Source organism: Pelophylax lessonae (genome assembly GCF_965119305.1).
Source record: "Pelophylax lessonae genome assembly, chromosome: 4".
NCBI lineage: Eukaryota > Metazoa > Chordata > Amphibia > Anura > Ranidae > Pelophylax > Pelophylax lessonae.
This window is the reverse complement of record NC_138771.1, coordinates 138004835-138030513: the sequence shown is the minus strand read 5'-3', so window position 1 is coordinate 138030513 and position 25679 is coordinate 138004835. Positions and strand designations below refer to the sequence as shown.

Here is a 25679-nt window from a genome sequence, read left to right as displayed (position 1 = left end):
TATGTCCAGGATGTTATTGATTGCTATCTTTATGCTTACATAGTTTGAAAATGTGTCAATGTTTTTTATTATTCTAATTGCATTTTCGCAGGTTTATGATGTTATTATGACACCAGGGGACAAGGAGTGATTCATTTAATTTTTTGGTTTTGTAATTGTTGAATGGTTCTTTAAGAGCCGGTTCACATTAGCGCGACACGACTCCTTACTACTTCGGGGGCGACTTGTGCATTACATTGCACCACGACTTCGGAGCGACTTGCAGGGACTTCACATAATGGAAGTCTATGCAAGTCGCTTCGAGGTCGCCCCGAAGTAGTACAGGACCCTTTTCTAAGTCCGAGCGACTTGTGTCGCTCCTATTAGAACGGGTCCTGTAGCGGTCAATGGACCGCGAGGGAGCTCGACTTGTCAGGCTGACAAGTCGCCTGACAAGTCGCGCTAAAGTGAACCAACTCTAAATATCATGTTGTTTTATACTGTACTGGTCCCATAACTTCTCAGTTTTTACACTGTGATGTAATAGTGTAATAAATGTTTTGGACCTTCTGATATCCATGGTGTGCTGGTGACATATCTTCTGTTCTGCATTGAACAAATGAGCATAGCTGCTTACATTAGTGTTTTTATACCTTTCTAGAACATAGACACTGAGTAAGAAAACATACCTTAGCAATTATCTGTTTTCTTCCTGCCAGCTTAGAAACATCCCTTGAAATAGTTTCATAAGCGCTATCTTGTGCAACGCTGGTAACAGCCACCTTCTTGTTAAATTCTCTAGAAGTGATTTCTTTAGATGTTCGAGTAGAAATATGATCGTAGGTGCTTGTAGAACTCACAGAATAGTTGGAAATTTGGTTTATGGCTTCATATTCGCTTTCAGATCTAGAACCTCTAAATGGTATTTGTTCATAAGTGTCCTCAATCTCAGGATCAGATGTAATTTTAGAATACAAGAATGAGCTGTCTAAATTTTCACCTCTGCCACGCAAGAAAGGACCAGTAATTGTTTTACTGTTAACTGTCTGAACGGATGTTGCAAACTTCATCTCCAGAACTTCACATTCTGAAAGATCCCTCAAACTGCTGAGCAGTGTGGGTGTCCTTGTGTCCTGAGATAACTGACTTAAGGACTGTGGGGAGCTTTGTAAGTGTCCGAGTGCTGAAGGCAAACTGTCCAGTTTAACCTCAGAATAAAGAACATCTGGAAAACTGGTCTTTACCATATTCTTGTGACTGACCTGGCTTTCCTTGACCATAGAGTAGAGGACATCTGTGTCCTTTTTAGAAATAGAATACAGATCTTCGTTAGCATCTTTGCTAGGCTTAGAGTAGATTTCCTCATTATCATTATTACTGATGCTGCATTTTCTCTCCGGTAATGGTGGTGCAGTGTCCTACAACAAAAAAATGAACAATTATTGCTACAGATTAAAATGAACATCAGCTATGATGGTTTAAAATCCTCATAATCTCTGCCTCTCTTATACAGTGTATAATTTATATTAACCACTAAAGGACCACGCTATAGCAGATATTCCTCCTAGGGGGTGCACGCACGTGCTTCCGGGAGGCCGCTTATGCTGTGATTACTGCTAGCAGAAGCCAATCTGTGGGTGCCATGCACTCAATGTCCGCCTACACCCACCAATTGTTGGGCAGAGACACAGAATGTAGCTCTGCATATGTAAACAAAGGGGGAAGGGATGGATCTTGTTTCCCTGCAAAGCATTATTGGATATGTTTTATAGAAGAAAGTAAAAAATACTGTTTTTTTTTTTTCAAAATGGTCAGACTTTTATGTTTATAGCGCAAAAAATAAAAACCGCAGTGGTGATCAAATACCACCAAAAAAAGGCTCTACTTGTGTGAAAAAAGGGACATGAATTGTAAATGTAACTGAATATTGAGTTAGCCCACATTTTGCAGCTATAACAGCTTCAAATCTTCTGGGAAGGCTGTCCTCAAGATTTAGGAGTGTGTCTATGGGAATGAATGTTTGACCATTCTTCCAGAAGTGCATTTGTGAGGTCAGGCAATGATGTTGGACAAAAAGGCCTGGCTCGCATTTTCTGCTCTAATTCATCCCAAAGGTGTTCTTTCGGGTTGAGGTCAGGACTAGCCGTGCAGGCCAGTCAAGTTCCTCCACCCCAAACTTGCTTGTCCATGTCTTCATCAACCTTGCTTTCTGCACTGGTGCGCAGTCATGTTGGAACAGGAAGAGGCCATTCCCAAACTGTTCCGACAAAGTTGGGAGCATGAAATTGTCCAAAATGTCTTGGTATGCTGACTCCTTAAGAGTTCCCTTCACTGGAACTAAGGGGCCAAGCCCAACCCCTAAAAAACAACCCCACACCATAATCCCCCTCTACCAATTGATTTGGACCAGTGCACAAAGGAAGGTCCATAAAGACATGGATTCACAAGTTTGGGGTGGGGGAACTTGACTGGCCTGCTCAGATTCCTGACCCCAACCCAATAGAACACCTTTGGGATGATTTAGACCAGGGGTGTCAAACTCAATTTCATCGTGGGCCGCATAAGCATTATGGTTGCCCTCAAAGGGTCGGTTATATCTGTAAAATTAAATGTCCAAAGCACCCCACACCCCTTACACCCTTACATGAGATGTCAAGAGCCCCCCACCATCATAAGTCAAGTGTCACCCACCCTTACTTACATTACAATGCACCCCCTTACCTTGTGCTACTGCCAGGAAGAAGATGCGGATGGATCTGGGAAGAAGAAAGTGCAAGGTCTGGAGGAGGTCCAGAGGAGGGCTGGAGTCAGTATACAGAGTCTGCTGAATGCTGAGACCAGGGGAGGCACAGCAAGGTTGGGGCAGAGACAAGAGGGGTTACCGCATCTGCAGGGGAGGCGCGAGGGCCACATGAAATGGCCTAGGGGGCCGCATTCGGCCCGCCAGCCTTGTGTTTGACACCTGTGATTTAGACTGTGAGGCAAGCCCTCCTCCAACATCAGTGCCTGACCTCACAAATGCGCTTCTGGAAGAATGGTCTAACATTCCCATAGACACTCCTAAACCTTGTGGACAGCCTTCCCGGAAGCTGTTATAGCTGCAAAGGGTGGGCCAACTTAATACTGAACCCTACAGACTACGACTGGGAGGCCATTAAAATTCATGTGCATGTAAAGGCAGGTGTCCAAAAACTTTCGGTAATATAGTGTATGTTTTATTATTATGAGCAAACCAGAAAATAAGGGGGTATAAAATAAAAGTGGGATAAGGGAAATTTAAGTATCAACCGTTATAAGTATATGAGCATTACAACAATTGCCACAAATGAGCATTAGCAAAATTGGTTGAACATCTTATAAATTTTACATCAAATAAAAAAAGCAAAACATATGAGAGGGTCTACAAGCTCATTATCCAAGGGTAAAGACCCAAAAAAAGGAGTAAGAAAGAAAAGAAAAAAAATAAGGAGAGGGGAAACAATTGAGCTGAGAAGGTGGTTGACACGAAGAGGCCCAAAAAGACTGCAAAACTCCTATAAATCTCCTCTAAATGGGTCGATCTTTGTGGAAGCCTAGATAAAGCCTAGATAAAACATCAGGAGGGGGGCCAGTGGAAGATCAGGAGATGGGAGAGGAGGCAGGTAAACCCATGTGTTCCCCACATCAAAGCCATCCACCCAGGCCTAAGGAGGGAATCTACTATGAAACTTTTCTGAAGGGGAAAAGTGAAGCCATATGTACCACAAATTGGTGTATTTTTCCTATACATCCAGTTCCTTACAGAGATGCAAGTTAAACATGGTGTATTCTTGTTAAATTCTGCATTTTACATTTGAATGTGAGAATTTTTGAGCGCTTTTCATTTCAGGATTTGGTATTTTTATTGGTGGAAGCTGAAGCACAAAAAAAGAGGAAAGAGAGTTGAAATAAAATTAAATAAATAGTAAGTATAAAGGGAAATTCAAGAGAATCATTAAAAATGAAAAAGAAAATCTAGAATGGAGGAGCAAAGGGCTTAATTACATAATGAAAAAACTGTTTTTAAGGTTATTAGGGTAATAAAAATTATGTTTTATATCCAGTGGGTTAGATGCATGAGAATATGATGATACAGATTAATATTATTTAACCGCTTGCCGACCAGCCGCCGTAGTTTTACTGCGGCAGATCGGCTCTGTCCCGCGAAACAACGTACCTGTACATTGCTTCGCGGGACTGCTAGCGAGAGCGTGGTCACACTGCCCATTAGCCACAGGGGGAGCCAATCAGCGGGTCCACGGCCACGATTGCCGACGGGCACCCGTGATCGCTCCCTGCGGAGACAGAATGGTGGTCTGCCATTGTAAACACGGCAGACCGCTGTCCTATCAGTTATGAACACACGGATCCTGTATTTCTCTTATTTAGGAACACAGGTCTCTGTAATCATCCAGCAAGTCCATCCCCCACACAAATAGAAAACACCCCCTAGGGACAAATGTAACCCTTCTATCGCCCCTGGTGTTATTATTACAGTAACAGTGTATATTTTTAGCAGTGATTACTGTAGTAATGTCACTGGTCCCCCCCAAAAGTGTCAAAAATGTCCACCGCTATGTCCCAGTCCCGAGAAAAATCGCTGATTGCTGCCATTGCTAGTAAACATAAATAAATAAAAATGACATACGTAATTCTTTCCCCTAGTTTGTAGACGCCATAACTTTTGCGCAAACCAACCAATATACACTTATTGGGATTTTTTTAACAAAAATATGTAGCAGAATGCAAATTGTCCTACAATGATGAAAAAATTTGATTTTAATTTTTTTTTTTATTGGGAATGTTATATAGCAGAAAGTACAGAGGTGATCAAATACCCCCAAAAGAAAGCTCTATCTGTGGGGAAAAAAAGACATTATTTTATTTGGTTACAGCGTCGCACGACCGTGCAACTGTCATAAAGCAGTGCCGAATTGCCTAAAATGGCCTGGTCATTAAAAGGGTAAATCCTTTCAGCCAGAAGTTGTTAAACAATGTCAACAGCATGTACCCAGCAGTGGTGGTTTATGTCATGTACATAAGGCATCTAGTAGAATAGGACATACCTCTGCAGCAGGCATACTTTGTTTTCTGTGTCCGTACTGAACTCCACCTTTGTTATTTTTCTGTGTTACTGTCTTAGTTTGAGAAAGAGCACTTTCTTGCCTTTCATTTGATGGCTCGATGTTGTCATAAATGTTTTTTTCAGAAAACTGTAAAATGAATTAAAAAAAAAAATCACAACAGTCTTTATGAACATTTAAAAAAATATGTTTCTAATGACAAAATCATAAAAGTATCTCACCAACTGTAAATACAATACTCTCATCTTTCTGAGTGTCTTACATATGTTTGCTCATTTAATAATTGTGTAATATGTTCCTATTGCTGAATATATAGGACAAGGAACAGGGTGTTGCCAGCGCTATCTGGAAGGAAGTGGCATGATGCCAATATGTTGTCAATAGTGCAAAGACCTATTTAATCAAATGAACATGAATGCTACTCTACAATTACAGTGCCTTGCGAAAGTATTCACCCCCCTTGAACTTTGCGACCTTTTGCCACATTTCAGGCTTCAAACATAAAGATATAAAACTGTAATTTTTTGTGAGGAATCAACAACAAGTGAGACACAATCATGAAGTGGAACGAAATTTATTGGATATTTCAAACTTTTTTAACAAATAAAAAACTGAAAAATTGGGCGTGCAAAATTATTCAGCCCCCTTAAGTTAATACTTTTTAGCGCCACCTTTTGCTGCGATTACAGCTGTAAGTCGCTTGGGGTATGTCTCTATCAGTTTTGCACATCAAGAGACTGAAATTTTTGCCCATTCCTCCTTGCAAAACAGCTCTAGCTCATTGAGGTTGGAGGGAGAGTGTTTGTGAACAGCAGTTTTAAGTTCTTTCCACAGATTCTCGATTGGATTCAGGTCTAGACTTTGACTTGGCCATTCTAACACCTGGATATGTTTATTTTTGAACCATTCCATTGTAGATTTTGCTTTATGTTATGGATCATTGTCTTGTTGGAAGACAAATCTCCGTCCCAATCTCAGGTCTTTTGCAGACTCCATCAGGTTTTCTTCCAGAATGGTCCTGTATTTGGCTCCATCCATCTTCCCATCAATTTTAACCATCATCCCTGTCCCTGCTGAAGAAAAGCAGGCCCAAACCATGATGCTGCCATCACCATATTTGACAGTGGGGATGGTGTGTTCAGGTTGATGAGCTGTGTTGCTTTTACGCCAAACATAACGTTTTGCATTGTTGCCAAAAAGTTTGATTTTGGTTCCATCTGACCAGAGCACCTTCTTCCACATGTTTGGTGTGTGTCCCAGGTGGCTTGTGGCAAACTTTAAACGACACTTTTTATGGATATCTTTAAGAAATGGCTTTCTTCTTGCCACTCTTCCATAAAGGCCAGATTTGTGCAGTATACGACTGATTGTTGTCCTATGGACAGAGTCTCCCACCTCAGCTGTAGATCTCTGCAGTTCATCCAGAGTGATCATGGGCCTCTTGGCTGCATCTCTGATCAGTCTTCTCCTTGTATGAGCTGAAAGTTTAGAGGGACGGCCAGGTCTGCGTAGATTTGCAGTGGTCTGATACTCCTTCCATTTCAATATTATCGCTTGCACATTGCTCCTTGGGATGTTTAAAGCTTGGGAAATCTTTTTGTATCCAAATCCGGCTTTAAACTTCTCCACAACAGTATCTCGGACCTGCCAGGTGTGTTCCTTGTTCTTCATGATGCTCTCTGCGCTTTAAACGGACCTCTGAGACTATCACAGTGCAGGTGCATTTATACGGAGACTTGATTACACACAGGTGGATTCTATTTATCATCATTAGTCATTTAGGTCAACATTGGATCATTCAGAGATCCTCACTGAACTTCTGGAGAGAGTTTGCTGCACTGAAAGTAAAGGGGCTGAATAATCTTTCAGTTTTTTATTTGTTAACAAAGTTTGAAATATCCAATAAATTTCGTTCCACTTCATGATTGTGTCCCACTTGTTGCTGATTCTTCACTAAAAATTACAGTTTTATATCTTTATGTTTGAAGCCTGAAATGTGGCAAAAGGTCGCAAAGTTCAAGGGGTGCCAAATACTTTCGCAAGGCACTGTACATATTGAATACGTCTCTAGTGGATAACTCAAATTTGATTTTGGGTGGCTTTTTATGTGGTCATAGTTCCCTTTAGGAAACACGCCTATTACTTCTGATTTTTCTTATGGTTAAATATGGAAGAGCTTTGTTTAAGGCATTTGGCATATGCTCGAAGCAAGCTTTAAATACAAGGCTTTAGATTTCCATTTTGTGCAGTATCTGAGACTGCATTTGACCACCTTTCCTCTTCTTTGTAAGGAGCAAATCCTTACCATGCAAAACAGGTGAACTCTGTTGGATGGTGCTACACTGAGATAAAAAATGCATCCCTCATTAATGTATCAGTACCAGGATCCCATTATTATCTGCATGCCTGTTAAGGCGGAACTTAACTCCAAAAATGGAGTTTGTTCTATTCAAACCCTGTCCTCTCTGTAATCGCAAATGTCATTTTTTTCTGTGCTTATTTATTTAAAATTTAATTTTTTTTTTCTGGCCTCACCCCCCACCATCTCTGACCTAGGAAAGAATGTCATGTCCATGGTTCTGTGGTCTCCTGGGATGCTCATGTTATATCTCCCATGTGCCTGCAGGACTGCTGGGTGGGTGTGCCCAGGGCACCATTTGGAGCTGGCTTCCTGAGCCCCAAAGGATCAGCCACCTGAAGAGGACCAAGATTGCAGAGTTGTATGTAACCTGAACAGTGGATTGCAGTGGGACAGCCCTGGATTCGCTGTGCGGGTGAATATATGTTTTAAATATTAATCGTCAATTTCCAGTAAATGTGTGTGGGGGGGGGAAGCATGGTGAGGAATTAAAGTGGTTGTAAAGGTAGAAGGTTTTTACCTTAATGCATTCCATTCATTAAGGTAAAAACCTTCTGTACACTGGATCCCCCTTGGCTCCCCCCCCCCCCCACCTCGCCACCAACACTTAAACTTACCTGAGCCCATTCTCGATCCAGCGCTGTGCCAGAGAGCAGTGGTTCTCTCCACCCTCTCCCTCCTCACAGGCCATTTGCTCCTGCTGCTGTCAATCAAATCCTTTGACGAGGGAGCGTTGCCGGGGCTTGCTGTCTGTGTCTATAGACGCAGACAGCATGGCTCAGGATTAATTTAGTAGGATGTAAGCTCTTAAATAGTGGTAATGACTCAGGATTGAACCCACATTTGTGTCACCATAGGAAGCAGCTACCTATGGTGGCACACCGAGAAGAGGAGGAGCCAGGAGCACCATTGGAGGATGAGATCGAGGCTGCTCTGTGCAAACTCATTGCACAGAGCAGGTGAATATAACATGTTTATTATTAAAAAAAAAAATAGGTTTCCAATCACTTTGTGTAATGCTTTAGCTACCAGATAGAACCAAATGTGCTAAATATGTTAGCAGTGATAGCTACCATATAAGCAACAATATTTTTTTATGATTTCTTTCACAAAATCCTCACAGAAATAATAGTCTACAATATATATTTTTTTCCATCAATACCAGGACCACGTGTTGATTGTCAGTAGAATTCATATATGCCTGTGTCTTCATTATTATATAACTAATAGCCAATTGTAGCTTACAGTTTACCTTAATGTAAGACTGTGCCAGCTTCTCTCCAAAAGGCTGTATAGCTGTGTTCTGATAATGCTTTATTAGTGCCGGCAAACTATCATGACTACAGGATTCTCCGGACACTACCAATTCTCCGTTGGCCATCTGGTTTATTACAAAATGGCGACATCTTTCCTTCCCCCTGTAATAAGAAAAATGAAGTATGATCTCAAAATACAAAAGATGGGTGGCTATGTCATATTTTTACATATAGCCTATTTCCATCTCACAAAAATATTCTACTTAATAATACTCGGCAAATAAATGTATAAAAATGCAACTATCCTGGTCAGTTTGGAATCACTTCCGACATTCCTCTAAATTTGCTTCCTACCTCTGACCTTCCTGGTACAATAATTAATTATATTTACCTTCTCCTCGGATTGAACAAGGTGGCCCCATTTGCAACGCCTGGGTCTCCTGCTCCCTCTCTCTTCCCTTTCCCCTCCCCCCCCCCTTTTTTTTCCTCTCTTGTGCTAACAACCGCCCAAAGGTCTCTATGCCTTGGATATAAATGTTATGATATATACTTACTAAAAGATAATAATTAAAGTTGATTTATATACGACCCACTTAATTAAGTGGGCTTGTGCCATGGTCCCTACATATATAAGATGCACAAAACGATATGTCATCTTACAATATTGTATCAAGTAACTAACCTACTGTTATTACTTTGTATTATACTAATCACGACTTGTTTCCAAGTCGTCAAGTTCCATTTTCATGTCATTGTCATCTCATCTTGTTGTTATATGTATTTTCATACCTTAATAAACACAGATTCAGGGCTTTTTTTCAGCGGGAACGCGTGGGAACGCAGTTCCGGAACCTCCAGTCTGAATGTATGCAGTGGCAAAGGGGTGCTGGGGCCAGTGGGGTGAGCTGAAGGGTCTATTGATGATGGCTGCTGGGGGATCTATTGTTGCTGGGGTGAATCTATTGTTGCTGGTGGGCATTTTGTTGTGGGTGGGGCTTTGTTGCAGTGGAGGATTTATTGTTGTTGGGAGTCTATTGGTGCTGATTGCAGGGGATCTATTTTACTGTTTTTTTCTATTGTTGCAGGGGAAGATTTATTGCTGCTGGGGGGATCTATTGTTGGGGGAGTGTCTATTGTTGCTGGGGTGAATCTATTGTTGCTGGTGGGCATTTTGTTGTGGGTGGGGCTTTTTTGCAGTGGAGGATTTATTGTTGCTTGGGGGAACTACTGTTGCTGGGGGGCTATTGTGGCGGGGAGTCTATTGTTGCAGGGGAGGATTTATTGGGGGGGTGGAGCGATTGTTGCAGGGGAGGATTTATTGTTGCTGGGGGGCTATTGTTGTTGGGAGTCTATTGGTGCTGATTGCAGGGGATCTATTTTACTGTTTTTTTCTATTGTTGCAGGGGAAGATTTATTGCTGCTGGGGGGATCTATTGTTGGGGGAGTGTCTATTGTTGCTGATTCCAGGGGATCTATTTTACTGCTTTTCTAGTTATCATTAACAAATTCCATACAAATTTCCTAGAACCACCACAACATAATACTTGGTTCTGTATTCTCTAAAAGGGGGGGTACTGGAAGGTGGGCAGAGGGTGGAACCAAAGGACAGCGCTCGGAGGTGGGTGGGGAGTGGAGACAAGAGGTGACTCAGAAGAGGGGAGTACCTGCACCTATTCTCTGAGAAAAAAAGCCCTGCACAGATTAAACATAAAAATGCAACTACTGGTGAAAAGAGGAAGATGTAAGGGACCTTCCCGCTTCTCCAAAATATTTCAGGCTACTGTACCTAAAAATGAAGAAGAGGAAATCTTATCTACAGGACGAAACATGGAAAACTCCTTCACTTTCCTATCTTCTAGATTTATGTATGTGAGACATGTAAAAGGTTACATCCTGACAATTTTTTTCTGTGTTCATTTTTTAAAGACTGCGTACTGTTTGTAAATTGAAATTACTTAAATATATTTATTGTATATGAATTCCCTTCTTTTTGCTTAGAAGAACTGCACTATTATGGCTTCACTGCTTCATTAACTCTATGGGATTGACTTATAGTAGTACAATTTTCACTTGCTCAGAGAGGCCATATACACTTTCTTTTATCCAATCAGACGCAAATTCCTGTTTTTATTTAATTTCTCTGCACAGGATTGTGTTCTAGGTGTATATGGGTTTATGGTTTAAAGTGTACATATAGCCAAAACTACTTTTTTTTTGACAGAATAAGAAAGAATATGAAATACTGTCCAGTTTTATAATCACTCTTTCTATTTTTCCTAGTGACAGTTTTTACTTAGACAGAAAATAATGAAAAATCCTACATTTTAGAGTTGTCACCAAAACAAGCGGTGAGGGTAAATCTGACACCGGGGAAACCTTTTCTGGGGACAACTGTCTAGAGATTTCCTTTCACTTTCTGTTGCATTGGATATGGAGTGAAGAGAAACCTTTCCAATAGGACATGGAAACTGTTTGGCTATACATACACTTTCTTAAAAAAAAAAAAAATAATAATGTGTGCCTTTAGTAATTCACCCACAATGAGTCAGGTCTATACGGTTCAGGCCTGGTTCACACCTGTGCATTTTTTAGTGCGTTTTCAGTTTTGCAAAAACACACTACAGTCTATGGGGGTTCCATATACTATAGTTACATGCACAGGTTGATATGCATTGTTTTTGATGTATTTTTGTTTAATGCAGTAACCAGATACATGATTGATACATTACTTGTCCATTTATTCTTTTGTTTTTGTTTACTGACATTTTGCCTTGATCATCTGACATGGATACTCTGGTGTTACTGGCTGGTTGGCTGGGCTATTTCCCGTTGTTCTCCCCGGGAGCTGCGATGTGCGCTGTATGCCTACCCCTCCCCCTCCCCAGCAGGGGATCGGGTTGGCGGTGCCACTGCACATCGGCGTCACGTCCTGCGCCATGTGGCGTCATCTGACGTCCACACGCCGACGACTGTTTTCCATCTTCGACCGCCGGACGGTTTGGCTTGGTCGGCCGTTCCCGCGGTTTCTCCCACAGATGCACTGATGTGATGTTGGACGCTACAAGATTGACGGTCTCTGGCGGCTACCTTGCACACCCTCTATATGTTCCTACTTTGCACTTACCTTTCTTATATTTCTCTCCTATTTTTACCATATTCTTCGGTTCTTGCACATTTCTTCTCACTTCATTCACCTCACCCGCGTCCTCCTCAGGCACAGTGTTCGATTGGGTTTTCATAACCCCATCTTTCCTTTTTTCCTTTCTCCACTTGGACACCTATCCTTATTGGCTTCCCATGTCTTCACTTTATTTATTTGTATGCCCTACACCTTGTTGAAATGTTCAACTCTCTCACCTCACGTTCACATCTCTTTCCTTCATTCACAGTCACTTTCACATATCACTCACTATTTCAATCATTCAAGTCATATGATACTCTTCCACATAATACATATAAAGTTATTACTTATTTTTACTAATTTTGACATATGATACTCTTTCATATAATACATATATAATTTATTACTTATTTTTACTCAATTTGATATAGATATATGCCATCCACTATTTCATCGATATTTCCTTTATTCAATCTCCATCTTTCATTTAGAGTATGCAAGCAATACAATACTATATATATAGATACATATTTGTTACTCGTTACTTATTGCTACGTATTTGCTACTTATCTGATACAGATTCACACTACTAAAAACATTTTTGCAACTCTCTCAACTTATCTGCTTGTGCGTGGCGTCTCTTGCCTGTGCCGTTGACCTTATGCGCCCTCAGCTCCCGTGGGAGGCACTTTGGGTCTTTGCCTCCACCTCCTTTACCAGTTAGCGCCAGGGTTACCATGTAAGTTTTTGCAACTGTAGGGATTTTGTTCCCTCTTTTTTCCCCCTTTCAGCTTCCGTCAACCATCATTCCATACTTGAGTCTTATACGCATTTTTTGTTATAGATATGGACCACACATCTACTCTTGAAGAAGTGGCATACTTAGTCCACGAAACGCGTCAGTTTACGGATGTGATGATTATACCCTATTACTCAACATGATTGTTCATTGTTATGCTGGTTTGTTGAGGCTGTCCTGGGGATCAATTTCTAATATATATTTATCAATTCAGTTATATGGATACTATGCATCCTGTCATATCATGTATATTATGTCTGTACTTGCTGCATACCATTAAATGTGATTCCTTTCAACCATGCAAGCCTTGTCAGTGTCATGTCTCTCATTTAAAGTCCCAACCTCTCTCTTTTTTGATACAGTCTATTTACATGGTTTCCTATGGGTCACGTTCTCAGGTGTGTATTTTATGGAAAGGGCCAGGTACTTTTTTCCTGGTTTTTGATTCCATAGACTTCCATGGATCAAAAACGTGTATTGAAAAATGTAAAATGCACCTGAAATATGCAACAACTGCAACCTGAATAGGTGTGAACCAGGCCTCAATGAATACTAAAATAAGCAGGGGAAGGATTCCTCTAGATCAGGGGTCTTCAAACTATGGCCCTCCAGTTGTTCAGGAACTACTATTCCCATCATGCCTAGTCATGTCTGCGATTGTCAGAGTTTTACAATGCCTCATGGGATGTGTAGTTCCGCAACAGCTGGAGGGCCGTAGTTTGAGGACCCCTGCTAGATTGTGTTTGGGATGTGATGAGTGTAGCCAGATACATGTGGGTTCAGGTGATTCAGATCGACTTTACCTAAACATGATTGCTTACATTTCCTGATATAGAGTAGAAATGTCCAATAGAAGGAACATTTACAATTTATTCCATGAAATAACTTTATTAATAAATACATTTTAAAAAATAAAGATAAATGTGTACTAAAAATACCTAATATTTCCCTTTAAAATTTCATGTACACTAAACAGCCAACACAGATATTTCGATTTTAAGACAATTTATCAAAGTTATGGGAAGTAAGACAAGGTTACAAACAGTTGAATGTTGTGTAACAGAGATGATTATCATCTTTGCCAGGTATTGATAGAGCCGGTTCACACTGGTGCGATGGCAGACATCGCATGTGATATGCACAAACTATATGGTTGAAATCACATGCCATTCGCACCAAAATGGTGCAGGACCCTTTTTTTGGTCCGCACTGGAATCGGATGGGTTTTCACTAGGGTTGCCACCTCATCCCTTAAAACCAGGACACACATTACATACACAGGTTCTCTGGCTGATTAAGGTGTTATTCAACTCAGTTGGTGCCTTATCTGCATTATATCAGCCTCAGAACCTGTGTCATTTATATGTGTCCTGGATTAAAGGGATGAGGTGGCAACCCTAGTGTTCACACCTATGCGATCCGATTCCTGCACCATTTCACAGTTCGCACTGTGATCTGTGAACTAATCTGGGGGTGTCATTACCTTACATTGACACCCCCAGCGATTTGCAGATCTCAGTGTGAACCACTGTGTGATTTTGGTGCGATGCGGGAAACGACACTGAATCGCAGGGTTTCCCCCATCACACCAGTGTGAACCGGGACTCAGACTCCTAAAAGACTTGTCATACTGACAAGTCACACTGACAATAAAAAGTATGCTATAAACCAGGGCTCAAAATCAAGTCATGAGCTACTAGCCAGGCCTTAAGAGTTACTCGACACTTGTTGCCCCACCCAAACCCTACCCTGCTCCGCCCCTAAACACGCCCTCGTAAAATATCTCATAAAATTACACTGTTAAATGTTTTATTCAGAATTAAGTTACAAAAAAAAATATTAACAACAACAACTTTAGAGTGCCCACAGTGTGCCCCCTTAAATGCAGAGGGCCCACAGCGTGCCCCCTTAAATGCAGAGGGCCCACAGCGTGCCCCCTTAAATGCAGAGTGACCACAGCGTGCCCCCTTATATGCAGAGTGCCCACAGCGTGCCCCCTTAAATGCAGAGTGCCCATAGCGTATTCATTCGCTATTGTCACACAATGGGTGGGCTTAGGGCGCACTGCTCTGGGTCCACCCTTTTCTTACAGCACAGCCCTTACTTGCCATCCTCATCATTCCACTCGCAAAATGCGAGCAGGCGAGTGAGTGAGGGCTGCTATAAACGGCCATTGAGCTCTAGTGAACTACAACCAAAAATAAGCCACTGTAGATACCTCAGTTCAACGTCATTTCAGAAGTTGAGTTAAAAGATAGTTTATTTAGTGACTCAATTTATGACTCAATATTACAAAATGTAAATCTTAGTGCAATTGCTGCCTGTTCTGGAAAAGTTAGAAGGATCATAATTACATGACTATAATCTTTACAGACACCACCTGGGTAGCCAATCCTGGAGGGAAAATGTATTAGGCCGGGTTCACATATGTGCGAATCGGATGCAGTTTTCACCGCATCCAATTCACATGACATGCAAGTGTGACCGGCTTTCAAAAGAGCCGGTTAACACATGTCCGGGGAGGCCGTGGTGCGGTTTCCAAAAGGATCCTTTGCATTTTTGAGTCCGGTTCAAGTGTGAATTCAGGCAAAAATTCGAACCTAATCACACCTGAACAGGTGAACAGAAACGCACCGGAACCCAGGCTGGAAACCGCTGCCGCACATCTGTGAACCTCGCCTTAAAGAGATAAAGTCAGCACAGGTATTTCTGCACATGAAAGCTTTGTATATACCAATGTACATGATTCTGCATTTCTGTTTTCACAAATCACTGTTCAGTAGGTCTGACTGCAATTCTTTATCTATGACTACCCCTAGATATTGTGTGGTAACATGATCTACACCAAAGTCATGTTCATAGTTTGTGAGCGGTATATTTTGGGAAATAGCAGGTCTTCAATCTGCACAGCGCACAAGTCTAAATAAATGACATATGGAATGCAAGGAAGTCCTTATACAAATTATTTATTGTTGTAAAAGTTTTTTTTAAAGTCCATTTTTACATTAAAATGATCACCAAAAGTGGAAGCTCATTGTCAATGCAAAGGTCCAGTATAACACAAGTATTTGAATATCAATGATGAGGTGATGTTAACACACTCCATGGTATTCATGCTACCTTGGTAGACAAAACTCTACTAAAGTATTGAAATATTGTCATATCAGACTCCACCTTTGTTAAAAATGTTCCTGATTTTGCCAAAAACTTTGTAGGTGTGAAAGAAATATGGGTGACCCCAATATTACAGCCAATACTGAGTAATGTATCTGCCTAGGGGTTTATTCTAAGCGTGTTCATGTTACCTTCTTATACAGGTCCTGGCAAAACTGTAACTATAATTAAGGGTGACACGGTGTCATACACCTGTACAGGAGGAAATATACTAGTTAGAGCAGTGAAGGTACTATTTTTGTTGGAAGTTACTGAAAACGTACATTTATACAGTTTTTTTTATGTTTTTGTTTGCAAAAACCGCTACTTTACCCCTAGTACACTAACCCACCCATTAATTTACTAGGATCCACTTTGCCTAATAATCTTCAACCAATATTGGTTCAGCTCACACATAGAGTCTGGAAAACTCTGCCCCTCACTCCAGTGGGAAAGAGTTAATCTGATAAAGATGACTTTTCTACCAGAATGTCTGTATGTGTTTTGTAATGTTCCAGTTTTGATTCCTAAGGTTTTTTTTTTTTTTTTTATATAAAATTAATCAACTCCTCTCCACATTTATTTGGCTAGCAATGTTCCTCAAATTGCAAAAAACACACTACAACTACCTATGATGATGGTCAGTTTAGCTGTTCCAGATTTTAGACAATACTTTTGGGCGGCAGTTCTGGTGACTGTCCGATGGTGGTTCCCTCAATCCTGTAGCAACCACGTAGGTAATTCGAAAGCAGCTCTATTGGGCTCTTATGCTGAATTGAGCAACATTATCTTTATAGGGCCCCATTCCTATCTCCACATTACAATCCCAATGCATACCATGATTGTGGTTTGGCAGCAGGTTACAAGAACCCAATACTATCTCCCCGCATACGCCCATTTGGGACAACTCCCTGTCTTCCCTATATTCAAACAGTTCAAGACCCAGTAGTATGGTATCACTCTTAGGCATATTATTTCAAATGGTTCTCTTCTCTCCTTTGACAGTCTGAAGGTAGAATTTCACACAATATCAACAACAGAATGTTTTACAGATAGCTCCAGCTGTGGCACATGGTTCGGGCGCAATTCCTTGTTTCTGTTGCCTTAGCATCCCACTCTGTGAAAAGCTTTCCTACCTGTAAAAATGCAGATAGAATCCTCTCCTCCCTTTTTTTCTCCCCCTCTGATCATTGTTTTGCTACGTATTTAGGATGTGAATATGGGGAGGTGTCCCTAGAACTGGTTTAATATAGAAATACAGATCCTCCCTTTATCTCTGGATCTTGGAGAAAGAGACAGCTAAAGTCACTCAACTCTTTCACACCTGGCACAACGATCTACCTGCCCTTATGGCTGATGACTGGGGTGAGGGCATCCAACAATACACGCCCCCGAGGATTTCAGCTAAAGTTAAGTACATCCAGTTGAAGTTTTTCATCAGGCTTATTACACATCTTAGCTGCTATCTCTTGTTAACCCTACAGCTGATAGTCACTGTCCAAACTGTAGTTTAGGGGTTGGAACCTTCATGCATATGGTTAGGTCCTGCTCCTATATAAAGATGCTCTGACAAGGGGTTGTTGCAGGCCTTAATGCTATTACTGATTTGGGGATTCAATTAGATCTTGTTTTTCTCCCGTTGGGCATGGTTGATGGAATGGAGGCAACCTTTCACCAACAGTGTTTCCTCCTTTATGCTGCCTTTTACAGTATGCAAGGAAAACGATCTTGTTTAAATGGAAGTCAGCAGAGTTCCACACAGTCCAGCAATAGAGAACCAAGATCAATCAAGTGCTCAGTCTGTATAAATTGATCTATAAGGGTAGCAACTGCTCTATGAAGTTCCAAAAAATCTGGGGTCCCTGGGTGGAGGTAAGAGGAATAGCTCTGTAAGGGGTACCCGGGTGTTTTTTTCATTTATGATATATGGTTTGGCAGGGCTGCTGTTAGAAATCGCGGGGCCCCGTACAGACTACCTGGCAGGGCCCCCTCAAGAAAATATTAAAGATCTATTTAGCTAAAATTACAACAAAATCACTATTATCAGACACAAATATAACATAACTCGCATAATTCCTGCTAAATCTAAAAAAAAAAAAAACTATGTTAAATAAAAAAGTAGATAAGATGAGAAAAATATACAGGCTGGGCAGTTGGAGCTCAGTGATCAGAGAGACAGAGAGAGAGAAACAAAGTTACAATTTACAAATAAACTCCTGAGCAGAGATAAGTGCTGGGAGGGGGGGCCACACAAGGGAGGGGGATTAGTGAGAGACGACTGTCTCTTTCTCAACAGATAAAAGCTGATATCAGGGAGAGGGACAGATCAGATTCAGGTGCTGGAGGAAGATTTCTGTAATTGTTGTCCATCACTAATCCCCCTCTTTGTGTGGGCCCCCCTGTGTGCTCGGGCCCCCTACAAGAGGGCTGGTGGTCCCCCCCTATCAGCGGCCCTGTGGTTTGGAGACTTTTGCAGTCCCCGATATATGGCTGCTGGCAATGGTGTATTTTCGTCCAATAGCTTGAACAGGGCTCCTTTGGCTACTATAGACAGAGCTTTATCCCCCCCCCCTTTGTTTTTCTTTTCCCCTGTCCCTTACTTTTCCTCTCTTTCCCCTCCTCCTCCTCCCCCTTCCTTTTTTCCCTCCCTATCTCCCCACTCATCTTTGAATTACTCACTTGATCAGAGATCCCTAGGCAGTTATGACTATATGTTGGCTTTTTTGTCTCCTCTATGATGTACCATGGCTGTTTGAACATAGGAATTTCTGAATTTCATGCCTATATACCAATCTGTATACTCTATGATCTTCTATGTACCTATATTGGACTGTTAAATTGTATACTTCCATTTTTGTGTGTCACAAGGTACTCTGTTCTGTATATTTTTATTTTTCAATAAAAAAACGATTCTGTGAAAAAACGAAATTTAACAGTATCCACAGCAGATACAACATGGGTCCACTCTCTTGTCTATTTTATATAAGACTACAATTTGATCTATGAATAATTACCAGTTGTGTTAAGCGGACAGATACACGAATGGCACTAAATTCAAAATTTCCTTTACCTCTTTTTCTATGAAATTTTTTTTTTTTTTTAGGTTTTAGCAATAAAACGGCCCTATAGAGAGAGTTATATTGGCCTCATAAGTGAGGCCAATATTACCTCTCTCTCCCCCCCATTTAGCTTTATTGGCAGAACGAAGTCTAGCTTAATATCTGTGCAACACAGCATCATGTTACCATTCCCGAAAATCAACCTTTTACCTCCAGTAGCTTTAATTGTAGCTTTCACAGCTGCAGCGGGGTTTAAATAGCATGTTTTAGTTGCAAGCATTGAAAAAAATGGATTATAGAATAAACCTCAATCCTGCAACTGCTTGATTGAGTTCCGGAATGCATAGTGAAAAAGACTGATTATTTTTGTGATACCTTATTTTCTACTGAATGACTATTTTACGCCCTCAAATATCCAGAGTCCTCAGTCCAAAATAATGCATATGTTTAAAAAAAAAAAGTGCACTGTCTTATTATTAATATATTTTATATTAAAAAAATGTAGCTGAAGCTTATTCCCCATAAAAGGTCTGTTTATTTATGCACAACTTAAAATCACAATACATTAAACATTATGGAAATCTGGATGCCTGTTTTTGGAGACAATATTATATTTATCAATTATATCAAAAGTACAAACAATCACATTTTTACAACATACATTATTGATCAGGTTTAATGGAATGAACTCTGTGAGCCTGCCATAACCCTTGCATGGTACAAGGGGGCATGTACATATATATATATATATATATATATATACACAGTATATATATATATATATATATATATATATATATATATATATATATATATATATTTATATATATATTTACTGATCTCAGGTCTTTTTGGCCAACGTGTGCTCCCCACAGATGATCCTTATTTGCCTTGGCACTGTACAGCACCTCTGTTATTTACAGTTCCTCATTCAAGGCAGCCATCCTAAATGCCATGTATGTTCCCCCATATATCAAGCTGTAAATTCCTGCTTTTGGGTCACTAAAAAATACAGTATATAAAAAAAATAAAAAAAATACAGTATATTGTACAGCAGTTTCTTGCATATATTAATTGGGGGTATCATGTAGCCACACTAATACCTCCATGGACAAACACTAAAGCCTGGTACACACAATGAGAATATCGGACAAATAATCGTCCGTGTTTTTTTTTTTTGTTTCTTTTTTGAATGCTAGTCTTATATCGAAAATGAAGAAGTTAGTTAACTTACGAAAATTTCCTACAACAGAATACAACTTCGGAAGTGATGTAATGTGTTGAATTGTTTTGTAATGTTTTCCAGCATGAGTAGTGTTGCTCTTACAATGTTTCCTGGATGATAACTGTACTAATTAACCACTTCTGGACCGGAAGGATTTGTCCCATAAATGACCAGGCCATTTTTTGCGATTCGGCACTGCGTTATTTTAACAGACAATTGTGCGGTGTTGCAACGCTGTACCCAAACAAAATTGATGTCCTTTTTTTCCCCACAAATAGAGCTTTCTTTTGGTGGTATTTCATCACCTCTGTGATTTTTTATTTTTTGCGCTATTAACAAAAAAACAGCGACAATTCTGAAAAAAAAACAATATTTTTCACATTCTGCTATATAAAATTCCCCAAAAAAATATTTAAAAATCAAATTTTTTTAACATTTTAGGCCAAATTCTTTTCTGCTACATATTTTTGGTAAAAAAAAATCGCAATAAGTGTATTTTGATTGGTTTGCGCAAAAGTTATTGTGTTTACTAAATACGGGAAAGATTTTTATTGTTTTTTTTTTTTTTACTAGTAATGGTGGCGATCTGCGATTTTTAGCGGGACTGCGACATTGCGGCAGCAGATCGGACCCCTAACTGACATTTTTGACACTTTTGACATTAGTGACATTACTACAGTAATCAGTGCTAAAAATATGCATTGCTACTGTAATATTGACACTGGCAAGGAAGGGGTTAATACTGTGGATGATCAAGGGGTTAAATGTGAGCCTAGGGGAGTGATTCTAACTGTATGGGGTTGGGGCTTGTGAAATGATCCTAGAGACCTGTGATCCTATATAGAAGGATCACAGGCGCTCTGTGATCATTCCAGAGAGAAGAACGGTCAGCTGTGTTTACAATAGCTGACTGTCCTTCTCTCTCAGCGGGGAACGATCGTGGGTGTCAGGTGGCAATCAGAGCCACCTGCCCCGTGCTTCTGAATCCCCGCTGCCAAGTGGGGGCAGGAGCGTGCCGCTGGTGGCACGCACTCGCCCCCTAGCTGCAGGCGCGCGACCGACATGTATCCGAATCCCCGTTGCCAAGTGGGGGCAGGAGCACGGCGCTGGCGGCACGCACTCGCCCCCTAGCTGCAGGCGCGCGAGCGACATGTATCCGAATCCCCGCTGCCAATTTGGGGCGGGAGCACGCCGCCGCCGGTGCGCTCTCGCCCCCTAGCTGCAGGCGCGCGACCAATGTATACCTACATCGGTTCGCTCGGGAGGGGCTGCCTGCCGTAGTATAAATGCGGCGGGTGGTCCTTAAGTGGTTAAGCAAAAATCGGACATTGTGTTCACTAGCAATAAACATTTTATAGCCTGCACTTTCAGGTTTTGTCATCCGAAAGATCGAAATCGGCAGGTAAAAGCAATATACTAACAATCAGATAATGAACCGATCGTTTGTCATGCAAAAGTTTTCTTCCGATCTTCTTATCATGTGTATGGGCCTTTATTCTCAGTGTAGCAGAGATGCCTGGTAAAATCCTAATCTACTATGTGGGAACAGAATCATATTCTTGCCTTGTGATGGAGTTGTCATTCCTCAGTGGGCATTATTTCCTGTAAATGGTACAGTGTCCCTCGGCACGTTACTTGTTTGTACAAATCATTGCTGCAGAAAATCATAAGCACTTAGTGGCCTTTCTATAGCCTTCAATAACACTCTGCTTGAATTACAAGTATGCATTCTTGACTGTAGCCAAAAGCATCCATACAGATAAAACTATGGTCAGCAACAGTCTTACCCACATGCAATGTAGCACTTCACATATAGTATACAGTATATATATTGGAGGGACATATAAACAATTATACAGCACACTCTCAATTATATACCGAACAAAATTATAAATGCAACACTTGTTTTGCCCCCATTTTTCATGAGCTGAACTCATAGATCTAAGAAAACCGGTATTCATCCGTGAAGAGAACACATCTCCAAAGTGCCAGATGCCATTGAATGTGAGCATTTGCCCACTCAAGTCGGTTACAGCGACAAACTGCAGTCAGGTTGAGACCCGATGAGGACGACGAGCATGCAGATGAGCTTCCCTGAGACGGTTTCTGACAGTTTGTGCAGAAATTCTTTGGTTATGCAAACCGATTGTTGCAGCAGCTGTCCGGGTGGCTGGTCTCAGACGATCTTGGAGGTGAAGATGCTGGATGTGGAGGTCCTGGGCTGGTGTGGTTACACGTGGTCTGCGGTTGTGAGGCCGGTTGGATGTATTGCCAAATTCTCTGAAACGCCTTGGAGACGGCTTATGGTAGAGAAATGAACATTCAATTCACGGGCAACAGCTCTGGTGGACATTCCTGCAGTCAGTATGCCAATTGCACACTACCTCAAAACTTGCAACATCTGTGGCATTGTGCTGTGTGATAAAACTGAACATTTTAGAGTGGCCAGCCTAAGACACACCTGTGCAATAATCATGCTGTGTCTAATCAGCATCTTGATATGCCACACCTGTGAGGTGGATGGATTATCTCGGCAAAGGAGAAATGCTCACTAACACAGATTTAGACAGATTTGTGAACAATATTTGAGAGAAATAAGCCTTTTGTGTACAAAGAAAAAGTCTTAGAACTTTGAGTTCAGCTCATAAAAAATGGGGGCAAAAACAAAAGTGATGCGTTTATAATTTTGTTCAGTGTAGATACAAGGGTTTACAGCCACTATAGGTGAATGTTAGAGTCCTATCCTGGCTACATCCAGTGTTCTTTGGCAGGTATCTCAACGGCATCCACACTCATCCGTCTTCTCTTCCTGACCGTTTTTGCCAGTTAATCCCGAATGTGTCGATGATCTCAATGCAATACAATAAGTTTGGGCTCACAAGGATATTTTTTAAATACTCAACAGAAGGATGACATTGAAAACATAAAAGTATAATGTTTTATGGACGCTAAATAGTTTAGGTGGTGCATGTTTTCTGGCGCTATTTAGCCTGAGGGAAGTGATACATGCCCCTATTAGAATACCAACAGGGATTTGGGCAGGCGCACAAAGACGGCTCCATTAAAGCTGAATAATTAAAGTGATTGTAAACGATCCCCTTGTAAAACAACCCATTCTGTTTTAAAAAGAAATGAAAGGTGAACCATTTTATAGATACAAAATAGATAGATTACAATTCCCCCCACCCCCTTTTTAGAAGTGATCACATTCCCTCTGTTCTTAGCTGCATAAGAGCTAGTGGGAGGAGGAGAAGCAGCAGCACACTGAGCTTCCCAGGGAATGGCTGTGCAGCAGTTGCATGTCAGGACAGGTCTGATCATTGGAAGGGAACATGCTGAGTTCCCAGGACAACTAGAGAACTGACCACTGTGTGCTCTCCTGCTTAGTGTGGTCAGTTTTTGGCCCCATTCCCACTTTAGTGTTTTTTAGCTTGAAGCTTGAAGCTCCAAAACGCTGGAGGAGAAAAAATCAATTATTCTCTACGGAGAGAGTTCACATCTCCACTCCAAGTCGCCTGAAGCTCAAAAAAGTTCTGGAGCTTTTTTTGTAGCTTGAATCGGGCAGATTTGAGCATTTTGTTGCGTTTTTATTCCCATAGAAATAAACGGGAACTCATTATTCACGTGTTTTTTGTGCGCATTTGTGCATTTTGTCACGCTTATGTGCGCGATTTTCTGCGCAAATTAAATAAAATAGTAAAAATATATGAATAAATAAATGTAAAATAAATACAGAAATAACAAAAATCATCATAAATAATAAATAAATAAATAAAATAAATTAATAATATGTAATAATACATAAATAATTAACTCCTAACCTTAAAAAATATATAAATACATTTTATATTAATATTATTATTAAAAAAATAATAGTATATAAACACCAAACCTCCAAAAATAAATAAATTATTATTACTATAATAATAATAATACTTTATTTATTTATTTTGTGTTAGGGTATTTAGCTTTTTATTATTATTATTATTTTTTAAAGTTTAAAGGTTTAAGTTAGGGGTTAATTATTTATTTATTTATTATTACTTAGTACTCATTTATTGAATGCAGGGCCGTCTTTAAGGCAGGGCAAAAGGGGCAGCTGCCCTGGGCCCCATCATTGTTGTGGGGCCCAAAGCAGCTGCCTCATACTTGCCAACTATCCCTGTTTAAATTCTCTTAAAGTTTTAGTCCCATAACTGCCCAGCTTTGCCCTATTGCCATGTACAGATGACTCACCTGCAGACCCTGTGTTTACCTGTAAATAACCTGCAATGATATGTGTTAAACAGCACAGCACCCTGAATTTTGGTGGATGTGAATACGCACATCTCAGCAGATGCGTGAGGGTGGTATTAACAATTAATGCCACTGCTGTGTACCAGGCGAAGGGTAGCAGATTTCTGTGGCGTCAGGAAAGCAATTTTGCATGTTTTCCTGACACAAGAAATGTGAATGCAGTCTAAATGTCTCAGTTGCATTGGTGGTCAGTTTAAATCTTCTCATTACATTGGGCTTGGTGAAAAATCCTTTCATTCACACTAGTGGCCAGTGTAAATGTCCCCCTTACTTTGGTTGTCAGTGTAACTTCTTCATTACATTGATGATCAGTGTACATTTCCCTTTACAGTGGTGGTAAGTGCAGAATTGCCCTTACATTGGTGGTTAGTGTAAATCCCCCCTAACATTGGTGGTCGGTGTAAAAATGTCACCTTACAATGGTGGTCAGTACATATCTCCTCAACAATGGTTGTCAGTGTAAACTCCCCCTTAAATGGAGGTCACTGTATATTCCCCCTTACACTGGTGGATTGTAAAAATGCTCCTATTACATTGGTGTCAGTGTAGAAATCCCTCTTTATATTGGTGGGGGGCATAAAATCTCCCATTGCATTGTGGTCAGTGCAAATCGCCCCTCACATTGGTGGTCAGTGTAGAATCTCTCCTCACATTGATGGTCAGTGTAGAATACCCCACTATATACTTGCCAAAGATTTCCTGCTTTGCTCTACATGATTCAGAATTTTCCACAGTGTACTGCCTCCTGACTAATCCCATCCCCCCCACCACTGCAACTGATCCCATCTACCCCTCAACATTGCCACTGATCACCCCCCTTCCCCAGCAATGCCACTGATTACAGGAGTCCTAGTATCCCTAGGAGTTTTCTATCTATTGATGGGTCCCCTCACCTCCCCAGTCCATGGTGTGCAGGCAAGCAACCAATCAGTGGGCAGTAATGATGTGCACTAACCTCTTGCAACCAATTATTGATTGGTAAGGATGTGCAGTAACCTCTAGCAACCAATCAGTGAGCAGTAATAATGTGCAGTAACCTCTAGTAACCAATTAGTGAGTGGTAAGGATGTTCAGTAATCTCTAGCAACATATCAGTGAGCAGTATTATTGTACAGTAATCTCTAGAAACCAATCAACAAGCAATAGTCATGTGCTGTAACCTCGAGCAAATAAACAGTGAGCCATAGTGTGTGCTGTAACCTCTAGCAGTCAGTCAGTGAGCAGTAATGATACACTGTAACTTCTGGCAACCAATCCCAATTGCTGCCTGATCTGATTAAGGAAACTGATTTTGAGTCTAGCTGCTGTTTATTGTATGTTTCAGAGAAGG

The 25679-nt window shown here is 40.8% G+C and overlaps 1 protein-coding gene across 1 annotated transcript in view; it reads right to left on the bottom strand.

Annotated features, from left to right (window-relative positions):
- The window catches only part of SH2D7 (SH2 domain containing 7), a 43730-nt gene that overhangs the window by 7347 nt on the left and 10704 nt on the right, over positions 1-25679 (bottom strand). Inside the window, exons 3-5 of the mRNA XM_082255898.1 lie at positions 8693-8858; positions 5064-5210; positions 669-1397 (exon numbers count right to left, since the gene is read on the bottom strand). Coding sequence (XP_082112024.1) covers positions 669-1397; positions 5064-5210; positions 8693-8858 — 1042 coding nt within the window. The remainder of the gene's footprint in view (positions 1-668; positions 1398-5063; positions 5211-8692; positions 8859-25679) is intronic.